This window comes from Heteronotia binoei, chromosome 21, assembly GCF_032191835.1.
Source record: "Heteronotia binoei isolate CCM8104 ecotype False Entrance Well chromosome 21, APGP_CSIRO_Hbin_v1, whole genome shotgun sequence".
Taxonomy (NCBI): Eukaryota; Metazoa; Chordata; class Lepidosauria; order Squamata; family Gekkonidae; genus Heteronotia; species Heteronotia binoei.
Window position 1 is genome coordinate 83,942,370 of NC_083243.1, and position 11,937 is coordinate 83,954,306.

The following is an 11,937-nucleotide window of genomic DNA, read 5'->3' on the forward strand; positions in this document are numbered from 1 at the left end:
TGGCAAGCAGCTCAGGGTAACAGCTGCCCCGAGTTTGTCAGGGGAGGGCGGGATATAAATCTTAAATAACAGAAGGAAACTGAAAATCCTGGTTATGCTCAGAAAAAAATTACTGGCTTAAAATTGGCAATGAAAAGTAGCAAAGTACAACAGGAAGTAATAAGGGCATAATATTTCAAAGAGCAATATTAATTCATTATTTAAGTACAATATCCAGTAATTGGGGTTCCAGCCCCTCAGTTTGGGCAGGGTTCTCCTGCTTTTGCAGGTTCCTCCTTGCCACTGGCCAGTGGGGAAAACCCTACTCACAAATGCTCCAAAACAAGGCATGATGTCATCACCCAGAAGTGACATCATTGTGCCACTGACATCACATGGTGATGCTCAAGTTTTGGGGCAAAACTCTATGGTAAAATCTGGCTCAAACCATAGAACTTTGCCCCAAAACTAAAGTGTCACCATGCAACATTGACAAAGCAATGACATCACTTCTGGGTGACATCATTGTGCTGTGTCTGCTTCTAGAAAAGGCCCATCGATCACCCCACTGGCAGAAAAGTAGGACCTGGAAATCCTAAATATTTGCCCACTAGGAAAATCACTAGGAGATCTTTACAATAACTCATCTAGAGGAATCCCTTTTTTGTGTATATACTAGATTGATTGCAATCCTATCTCACTGAACTCCCCTGTGCAAACACCAGTTGTTTCTGACTCTGGGGTGACATCGCATCACGAAGTTTTCATGGCTTCTTTGTTCTAAAAATGTTTTTAATAACTGAACTAGGTGGGATTAAAAACATTTTTACAACAAAGATGCAAAATCCCACTGCAGACTATACTGGAACTTTTGTTCTTAAATTGTTTGCTGTAAAGATTTCCAATGTATGTAAGTCTTTCACTAAAAAAATGTCAAGAACAGAATAGTCCCACTCTATGTCCACAGGGAATCACAGCTTTCGATTTAAAGTAGGGAGTACAAGTTGTGTGTGCCTTTAATCTCTGTGGTTTATAAACCATCTGTTCTTTCTTCAAGTGCTAAAACAGGCTGTGTTTGCTGATGGCAATCATGATTTTACACTGGCAAAGAGAATCATATTCCAGATTTGTAGAAGACAGAGGCCTACAGCTAGATGCTGAAGAGACACACAGTGGTCTAACCATTTTGTGGTGATGGTCTGCAGCAGTGATGCAATTTTAATTTTTCACAAGCTGACCAAAATGTAAATGTTAACATAAACAAGGCCCACTATTCTATATATTCTACAAACATCTGTTCTTGGAAACATACACTCACACAGTACTTGTGCTTATCCATCAATGCAGTTCTTCATCTCAGTATTTTAGATTACTTTTCTGTAAACAAGTCTCATCTTGAAAACAGTCTCATCTTATCTTCTCATCCAAACTGCCAAACAATGCACATGTGACATATTTCAGCTCTTCCTGTCCTTCCTTCCAAGTCAATCCTTGAGATTCATTTTGCTCTTTGGCATCTTTCTCTCCTCTCAGTATTAAAGTATTTGAAATATCTCATCTCAAGTGAAAGTGCAGAAACTCCAGAATCTTCCCCCAGGAGTGTTCTTGAGCATATGCATGAGCTCTGTTGTCTCCACCAGCCAGAATAGGTACTCCTAGAACACGGTCCAAAGCTATAGGGCAAACTGGAGAAAAGGCTGGGTTAATTTGATGACCAGCTCCTGGATAGCTCAAGAGGGTAAAGTTGTCCTTTCCATGATTGCGTAGGCACTCAATGGCTATGTCTGCATACAAAGAGCTCTTCCAGTTGCGGTCATCCTCCCCTACCACAAAAAGGAAGTTGCCTTCTGCTTTTTCTATAGGGATGCGGCAGGTTGAATTAGCTGGGTCCTTTGGATCATCCAAGGCCTCATAAATATCAAACACACCATCCTCGGAAATTTTGATTTTACTCATATTAAAGCAGAGTCCAGGTAGAGTCAGCTTGCCATAATGGAGGGTACTCATTGTGATGGAACTGCAGCCAGAAATGCAGACAGCAGCCACTACTTCTGGCAGGAAGGTCATCATGGAACATGCCAATTCTGCTCCTTTTCCTGTTCCAACAACACCAACTCCTGGCCCTTTAACCTTCAAGAACAACAACACCAAAATAACATGACCAGAAATTATGTTGCGGAAAGGAAAAGAAAGAAAATAACTGAGAATATCACAAGGTATCTCCAGTACTGTCTCATTCAGACATATTAGTTAAACTAACACTAGAACTCAGGGGCACTCAATGAAGTTGATGACCAATAGATTCAGGAGGACAAAGGGTGCGATCACACTGGAGATCAGGTGTGGCATTTTCCTGGCTCTGAAAAAGCTGGTTCCCTTTTATCCGTGCCCAGGCATTCACACAGCCCCTGCCCTGCTGCTGGGAGAGGCACCGGTCACATATGCACAAGAGGGGCCTTCAGACTGCTCATGCACATGCCAGGCTGGTGTGGGGTGGGTGCAGTGCATGCCCAGCCATCGCCAGGAAATGCACCCTACATACAATTTAGAGGTTTGCTACCTGGAAGTTCCCAGTAACTATTCAATCCAGTCCCAGCCCATCCTGAGATGAGGTAGGTACAGGCGGAACTCGGTGGCAGATGCGCTCGTGTGATTGAGCACATTAAATCAGGATGGGAGGTGTGGCTAGGTCAGGCCAAATCTCTCGTGTGATTGCACTCAAAGACTCAACAAGCACATAAATTGCGGAACTTACTGCTAGAGGACATAGTGATGGTCACTACAGCAAATAGCTTTAAAAGAGGATTAAAGAGATTCCTGGAGGATAGATCTATCAGTTGCTACTAGCTATAAGGACTAAAGAAAACCTCCATGTCCAAATGCGGTAAACCTCAGAATACCAGTACTGGGAAGCAACATCAGGGGGTGGTCTTAGGCTCTATGCCCTGTTAGTTGGCTCTCTAGGAGAACTAGCAGAACATTGTGTAAAATAGGATTCAGGATTAGATAGGACACTGGACTTAAATAACTCTTCATTTCCTCTACATACATTTATTCAAAAGGCCATAATGAATACCAAACTTAAAAGTCTAATAATCAGTTTTGAAACGTACGTAATTTGTCTTTCAATATAATTTAAAAACCTGAATGTAAACAGATTATTTTAATTAAAGCTATTTACTGTATTTTTTAAAGTTAAGGGCACTATCCATCCATTTCTTCATGTATCTTTTTTCCTCCCTTCTCTACAATACATCACAATAGTGGCTTGCAGAACTAAATTTTTTCTAGAATGTTTTCCAGACAGATTTATCCTTATGATTTTCTCTGCTGGTGACTTTAAGATTCAGAAACACTATCAATACAGAATGAGGACATGTATGAAAAGTATGTCACCGTACTTACCTTTGGGTGGTGTAGCAAAAACCTAGCTGCCTCTTGAAAGTACTCAAGCTGAAAATCCCCCATGACCTGAGGGAGATCCTCAAAATTGAAATATGGCAGGGAAAGAGCAGCAAAGCCATGGGTAGCCAGGAGGCTTGATCGAAATTCAACTAACCCACCTTCATCACCAAACATATCTATCACCCCTGGAAAGGGGCCGTCCCCTTTAAAAAAAAAAGCAGACAAAGGTTAATGTGATTTAATGAAAACAATGGAAGAAAACATAGTATAGTAGTAATTATAAAAGTCCACTGAGCATAATTAACATGTTTTCTGTAATTTTTGTCACAAGGTTTTTCCTATGACTGTTAAAACAAGAGGAAAAACATAGCTATGGCTGACCATACATTTCTCATAGTGTAATATTTAAAATGTCAGTTTTTGATAAGTGAAATACAAAGTATGGAAGCTGGTATGTGTCACTGAGTCAGCTATTGAAAACATGCAACCTTTTAATTAACTGAAAAGCAGGTGGTTAAAATAAATTCTTGCATTTCCATTTGCCAGTAGAAACCAGTTATCTGCTCTATGGATGTCTCTTTCCAGACGATCTAAGCTTGTCTCCAATTGCATTTTATCCTTTGTTTGATTCCACTGTTCCTGTTTCACTAACAAAAGCCTGCATTTCAGTTGCAATGCAAACCACACTGCTAGGAAACTGTGCTGCCATCCTACCCCTCCTATTTTTTTCTGCTTTAAATGGCTTTCAAAGGCTTATATCTTACACTGACTGGGATGGGTGGATTGGGAGCCCACTCTTGCTCTAATTAAAACACACATTGGGAGGAGTTTGTCATTTATTATTATATTACTATCTTGCACAAAGTATCATGGCATTTTTCTAAACAATCACAAGATGGCCCTGTTATTCTACAGTTAGACAGTCCTCAAGCTGTGGAGAGGCCCATGGTACAGTCTTAACTAGAGTTACAGCTTTCCAAACCCACTTAAGATAATGGGTTTAGAAGGGTCCAGTTCTGCTTAGGATTGCATTGTGAGTCAGGGAAAATATGATAACATTAATGAAAACTCTCTGGATTTTTTTTGGGGGTGGGGGGATATTAGTAAAAGCAGTTAGGCAATTGTTTGAATCCCTGAACCCACCAGTCAAAATTTTTAAAGAAACAACATAGACAAGTAAATTTATCTTTGAATTCAAATGCTTGTAATAAAAGTCCTATACTATTTTACAAATCCTGGGGACTCACATTTTTCAAAAGTTCACTGAGTCCTATTGAAGAAAAGAAATAGAAGAGAATAATAGTGGAAGAGCAGTGATGTGGGGTGAAGAATACTGTACAATTATGTTTTTTTCCCTATGGAGATTCTTCCATTTCTAAACATGTGCTTTCCTACACAACTGGATTCAGTGCCAGCTCCCCTTCTCCCAGCTAACCCATCTGAGACCACAAGGGGAGAAGGTGGCAGCCAGGCACCCTTCCACCATGTCTGGACGATGACCTCACTAAGAACCCCCTACCCAGATAATGTTTTTTTTTTTAATTTACATTTAAATTACAGATGTTTTAATTGCTGTAAACTATTTGGGGAGCCAAATTGTCTGAAAAGTTGAGTCAAAATTCAATAAATAAATAATAGACAAAATTAATTAGAAACATAATAGCAATGCCAGTCAAATAGGGCACTTTCAAAGTTTTAATTCACGTCTGTCAGGTCTTTAGGAAATATGCATGGCATGTTCATGCATGCACACTATCTTTTGATCCGTAATGGCGGATTATAAAAGTATAAATAGTAACAGCAGTTAGTAGAAATATTTTTGAGATACTCATTGAACATATACAATGAAGATGATATACTTCTCCAGTTTTATTATTAAATCTCACATAAATGTGCCTAAATCAGATCCCAATTGACTTACGGTACTAAGAAATTTCCCTATTGAAAAAAATCTAGAAAACCCAGATCCTCAGTTGTGAAGAGGGGAAATATGGGGGAGGAGTGCATAGCTCTTTGATAAATCACATGCTTTACATGCATAAGATCCCCAGTTCAATCTACTGAATTTCCTATTAGAAGATCTAGGTCACCAAGCCGGATTTCTTCCTAAAAGACAAATAAGAGATAATGTAAGAGCTGTAATCAATGTCGTGGAATACTATGAGAAGCATCCAGAAAAGGAAGCGGCCTTACTTTTTGTCGACACAGAGAAAGCCTTTGACAACTTGAATTGGGATTTTATGTTTGTGGTAATGGAAAAAATTAATTTAGGGGAACAATTTATAAAAATGACAAGAGCAATATATATGGACCAGTATGCAAAACTATGCATAAATGCAGATCTTACCAAAGAATTGAAAGTGAGTAAAGGAACAAGGCAAGGATGTCCGTTATCACCATTGTTGTTTATAATGACTCTTGAAATTCTGCTACAACAAATTCAAAAAGACGAAGAAATAGAAGGTTTAAAAATCAGGAGATTCTCTTATAAATATAAAGCTTTTGCAGATGATATAGTGTTTATACTGGAGAATCCGATTCAAGTGTCACCATTGTTGCTAGCTAAGATAAAAGAGTATGGAGAATTAGCAGGATTATATATAAACAAAGAGAAATCGAAATTCTTATGTAAAAACATGCAACCAAATAAAATAAAAGAACTACAAAAGGTGACGGGTTGTGAAGTCACAACCAAAGTTAAATACCTTGGAATAGAGATAACAATGAAGAACATTGATCTATTCAAAAATAATTATGAAAAATTGTGGTGTAAGATGGACAAAGATTTGATGAAATGGAATAGGCTTAACTTGTCCTTACTGGGCAGGATAGCTGCAATTAAGATGAATATTTTGCCAAGAATAATGTATTTGTTTCAAACCATCCCGATTGTAAAAGATACCAAACAATTTAACAAATGGCAAAGGAAAATTTCTGATTTTATTTGGGCCGGAAAGAAACCAAGGATTAAGATGAAGATCTTAACGGATGCCAAAGAGAGAGGGGGTTTCCAACTTCCTGATTTAAGATTGTATCATGATGCAGTTTGTTTGACATAGATCAAAGATTGGATAATGCTGTTAGACAAAAAACCTTTATGGTTAGAAGCCCATGGAAATAAATTCGGCTGGCACGCGTACATGTATTATGGGAAGAATAAAATGGATGGTTTTTTCTCTCACCATTATGTTAGAAATACTTTACTAAGTACTTGGACAAAATATAAGAAATACGGTGATGAGAGAAAACCGCTGCGGATAGTGCCAGCAGAAGTAATAAAAATAACAGCTGAATCCGATGAAGAAAGAGAAATATCATATAATCAACTGCTCAAGATTCAAGGAGACAAAATTGAATTAAAATCCTCGGAAGAGCTAAATAATAAGTATGACTGGTTTCAAATGCAACAAATTAAAAGCTTGATGGAAAATGATATTAAATCGGAGGGAATTAGACGAGAACAAACAGAACTGGAAAGGGTCCTGCTTGGTGATAATGAAAAACTGATATCAAAAGTATATAAGTTATTATTGAAATGGTCTACAGAAGAAGTAGTAGTAAAGTCCCAAATGGTCAAATGGGCAATCAATGTGAATAGAGAAATACAAATGGATGCATGGGAACACCTTTGGAAGAACTCAATGAAGATATCAACTTGTCAGAGTATAAAAAAGAACTGTTTTAAGATGATGTATAGGTGGTATATGACTCCGAAAAAACTGGCTAAGATGAGCAAGAAAATGTCGGATAGATGTTGGAAATGTAAAAAACATGAAGGTTCTTTCTTCCATATGTGGTGGACTTGTGAAAAAGCGAAAGAATACTGGAAGATGATACAACAAGAAATCTCCCAAATTCTGGGCTATGACTTCAAGAAAACTGCAGAGACGTTTTTGCTTGGATTACAATTAGAAAAATTTCCAAAGGAAGACAGGACTCTAATTTAGTACCTGCTGTCAGCTGCTAGGACACTGTATGCGCAGCTTTGGAAGCAAGAAAAAATACCGGAGAAATGGGACTGGACCATGAAAGTTTATCGTGGTGTGAAATGGACAAACTAACTAGTGGAGGAAATTTAAAGGATATATGGAGAAAGAGTGGAAAGTAAAAAGACATTAGACAATTTTTAGTAGTAAGAACATATATATTGAATTTTGAATTTTGATCAGTTAGTAGTACTTTTAGTATTGAATTTGAATTTATAACCTCGGGGAAGTCAACATTGGAGGGAGGGGGGATTGAAATGTCATATGGGCTAATACTGAAATAATCAAGAAATAATTAAGTTTTGTAACCATATGCTATCAATAAATTGTTAAAACACAAGAAGATCTAGGTCAGAAAGGGATTCTGAGTCAATTTGCTAACATGCAAATTGCTAAAATCAACAATTGCCCATACATATGATGTGCCTTCTTAGTTTGGTCCCCACCTTATGGAATGGCCTGCCTGAGGAGGTCAGGAAGGCTCCTACTCTCATAGCTTTCTGCAGATTGTCCAGAACTGAATTATTCAAGGGGGTGTTTCTGCACAGGCAGTAGAGTTACACTGTACTAAATGATTCACAAAGACACCAGGATAAATTCTTAGGGGCCGTAGTCTATACTATACTGCTATATATAGGTTGCTGAAACTAGGATCCCGCTATGAAATTCTGCATCATTTAATGTGTTACCTTAATACTTGTGCTTTGCTTCAGTTCTGTTTTTAGACTTCTGGTTGATTCTACAACATCCCTAATCCTATTGCACTGGTTATCAAATGTACCATCCTGTCAATTGTATTGACTCACTCTGTGTAATCTGCCTTGATTTAAGTGAGAAAGGGGAACTATACATAATGTAAATAAATCAAAATAGACAGTACTGGGTCAGATGAACCAATGATCTCATTATAAAAGCTTTATATAGTATTCAATATCAATAGTTCGATTAATTGCAAGGTTTAAAAAATCCAACAGTCCAGTCTAGGAAGTTTTTTTTTTAATGTCCCAGTTCTCAACCTGCCAATTTAAAAAAATACCATCAGATAAAATCCTGGCAAGTCACTTTTTATCCCTTCCCAATTTTGAAGATCACAAGTCAGGGGTAGCTTGCCTTTGGCTTTGATCTGGGCCATCAACTTGAACTATTTTTTTATGCTTCCCAGTGATGTAGTTCAGGGGTGGCCAACGATAGCTCTCCAGATGTTTTTTTGCCTACAACTCCCATCAGCCCCAGCAAGCATGGCCAATGGCTGGGGCTGATGGGAGTTGTAGGCAGAAAAACATCTGGAGAGCTACCGTTGGCCACCCCTGGGTAGTTTTTGCAGCTGACTGTATAATAGTGGCTCCATGAATTGAGTGAGGACAGGTGAAAAGGAATGAGTATAGGAAGAGAACCATGTTCAATTTCTGCTTTTTTTTTTCATAGCTTGGAAGTTAAAGATGATTTCCAAGTATTTTGACAGAGAAATTTCCTCCAACTTAGAGACCACAGTAGTATCTGGTTCCAGTATTTGAGATATAGTAACGTATCTGGTTCCAGTATTTGAGATATAGTAACGTACATATTAAGATTTGGATTTTGTGGCATTATTGATAATAGGATGGTTATATCTGAGACACCTTTCTGTTTATCTTGTACAATTTAAAACTTATTGTGTATATTGTGTATCATCGTGAATGGATAGAATGCTCTGCGTGTTTTGTATTTCTTTTGAATTATAAAAACAATGAGGAGAGTGTGGGATGTAAAAAAAAAGCAAAAGGACACTGCCCCCCCCCCAAAAAAAAACCCCTTGCATTTCTTCTTCAGTGTGTGTGTGTGTATGGCTCATGCAGGATTTATGCCATGTATCGTACATGATGTATGTGAGAGGATCGATCACACAGCCACAACCATGCAAAGGCTACCCCACTCACCTGGGGGAAGGAATAAACTTCCTCTTACTACGCCTTCCTTCAGTCTAATTCTTCGCACTTCAGCAAGAATGAACCACCTTTCCATGCTGGCTCTGGCAAGTACGCGGCCAGGCAAGGCGGCAGGCGCGCTGTAACCCTGGTGCACAGATACGTCCACTTTCAGGGGAGTTTTCACCTGCCCGGGCTCCAGCCTGTGGTAAGGTTTCTCCATCGCAGCAGGGGAGAGGCTCCAAAATAGCCCCATGGGCTCCACTCCAATGTAGTCTCCTCCCTGAGACGAATCTTTGGACAAATCTACCTTTCCTTGAGTATCCGCTTGATAGTGGGCGCAGGAGTCAAACAGCCTGCCATGGCCATCCACCACCAGCGCTCGGAGGGTTACTTCCTGCGAAGGTGCTAGCCCCCAAACCGCTATCCTCGCGGGCTGATCAGCCAAGCCAGTTGCAGGGTTAGCTGACACCGTCACTATTCCCTTCCTGTTGCAGTATTTGGGAGAGACCTGCCCGAAGTGCTCCAAGCAGGCACCCCAAGCCCTAGTTGCGGGCCCCCGCCACATGCCAGGCAATTCGGCTCTGCTAGCAGCGCAACCGAGGAAAGGCTGCTGCTTCAGCTCCGCCTGTAGCTTCACGTGGGACCGCCAAAGGCAGCATTAGTCGAGCCTCAAGAGCGCGATTCAAAAGAAGGAGAGTGGCTTGGCTTAAGCAGCGTTAAAAGGAAAAAATACTGTATATTCCCATTGTCTAATCAATAACGAGACTGCTGTGCATCCATCACAGGGAAACGAGCGGTATTCTCTATATACACTCGATTTTTCATTTTTGCATGTGCTTATGTCATATTCAGTGTATGTACAGCTGAACCTAGCTACATTTATCCAGATGCTGGTATCCAGGCTTATTTTTCTAATGTTTTGGCTTGCTTAGTGCTCTCTCTCATTATGCCAGATAGGAGAATTTAAGTAATGCTTGTTAAAGCAGATGTGTACATGCAGGAAGTATGCAGGCAGTCATTGTAATATATGAACACAATTAAAGTGAAGTAAATGGAAAATAAGTACTCTTCCAATTGTTGATTCATGTAACAAATCAGGTTGTGTGAATCTCCTGAAACTCAGGCGCATGGGTTCATTTTCCACAGAGAGGAACAGGTTCAAATCTGCCCAGGGTCTGCAGTGTAAGTGTAATGTTTTCCATTGAACCTTTATAATATGGTGCCCCATGACACAGAGTGGTAAAGCTGCAGTACTGCAGTCCAAACTCTCTGCTCACAACCTGAGTTTGATCCCGGCGGAAGCTGGGTTCAGTTAGCTGGCTTAAGGTTGACTCAGCCTTCCTTCCGAGGCCAGTAAAACGAGTACCCAGCTTGCTGGGGGGAAAGTGTAGATGGCTGGGGAAGGCAATGGCAAACCACCCTGTAAAAAGTCTGCCATGAAAATGTCACCCCAGTCGGAAACAACTGGTGCTTGCACAGGGGACTACCTTTTACCTTTTTTAAAAAATATGGTACCACAGGGCACTGAAGTGCTAAAAAAGCAAACTTTGCCTAACATTTGTGGGGCATTTAAACACCAACCATTGTGGCACAAACTTCTGCAGATGCTTTATCAGATGTGCTCAGTATAGTGTTTACTATCCCTAATCTCAGTTCTTAAGACACTATAATACATGGGGCTTTTACAGCGGTATATCGCATGCTGACAGGATTTGCTCAGCCACCCAGAGGAATGAGTAGATTACAATACAATACAATTCAGAGCATGTGAAGTATGCAGTTCACCTGAGCAGTGAGTGACTCATCTTCTGTTTGTATCTAGAGCCTCAGTACTATGAATTGTTTTTAAGATACTGAAAACCTAGATAAAATGTGTTCTGTGTTGATAGCTACAATTAAGGAGTCATTAGATGGTATCTTCACTCACTGGAAAAGATCCTGATTCTAGGAAAGACAGAAGGCAAAAGAAAGCGACAGCAAAAGAGGAGATGGCTGGACAGCTTTACTGACGTAACTAACATGAATTTGAGCAGACTTCGGAGGATGGTGGAAGACAGGAGGGCCTGGTGTGACTTGGTCCATGGGGTTGCAGAGTCAGAATCAACTGTGCAACTAAACAACAAAAAGATGGTATCTAAAGAAATGTATTACATCTTCAGCCCCTTTTGAATATAAGGGTTTTCCCCACAATCTTTTTTTTTTTCATGGCGAAGGAAGTTACTCTTTGTGAAGCACCCAGCTATTTCCCCTCAAGGCAGTGCCTATGTCACATAGATTGCACACTTTCCTAGTGTCCAAAACACAGTATTTTGTCTTCTGCTGTGTTATGGACACTTTGGGGGGTGTCCAAGGCAGCTACTGGAAAGTACTTATAGTATGAGTAGTAGTACTTATGTCTGTGTCATTTTGTTAGCTAAGTTCTGTTTTACTTTTTTTAACTCGTAAGAGCTCATCTAGCCTTCTTAAAGGATAGATGTCAGCATGGCTGTAACCTTCCTCCTGGACAGTCAGTCACAGTTCCTCAATAGTGGCCTTTTATTTACAATACAATCCTGAACTGTTATATATGTAAGTCTATGGAAGTCAATGGGCATAGGAGGGTGTAACTTTGTTCAGGAGTGCACTATTAGTTTTTCAGAGGATGTGTCTTTCCCTCTGCC

At 39.8% G+C, this 11,937-nt stretch overlaps 1 protein-coding gene across 1 annotated transcript; it reads right to left on the minus strand.

Moving 5' to 3' along the window:
- Positions 1 to 777: 777 nt before the first annotated feature.
- On the minus strand, positions 778 to 9,863 carry LOC132589861 (acyl-coenzyme A thioesterase 1-like). Its single transcript, XM_060262645.1, has 3 exons — positions 9,287 to 9,863; positions 3,385 to 3,587; positions 778 to 2,109 (listed from the first exon to the last, which is right to left on the minus strand). The coding sequence occupies exons 1-3, from the start codon at positions 9,840 to 9,842 to the stop codon at positions 1,534 to 1,536; spliced, it is 1,335 nt and encodes a 444-aa protein (XP_060118628.1). The 5' UTR covers positions 9,843 to 9,863; the 3' UTR covers positions 778 to 1,533.
- Positions 9,864 to 11,937: the final 2,074 nt, after the last annotated feature.

Bases quoted from the DNA above. Each gene is read 5' to 3' on its own strand.
- LOC132589861 (XM_060262645.1), bottom strand. From the start codon at position 9,842: ATGTGGCGGGGGCCCGCAACTAGGGCTTGGGGTGCCTGCTTGGAGCAC. The intron at 3,588-9,286 runs GTGAGTGGGGTA...TTTTTTTTAAAG, and splicing joins AAGTTTATTCCTTCCCCCAG to GGGACGGCCCCTTTCCAGGG. The intron at 2,110-3,384 runs GTAAGTACGGTG...TTGTTCTTGAAG, and splicing joins TTTTGCTACACCACCCAAAG to GTTAAAGGGCCAGGAGTTGG.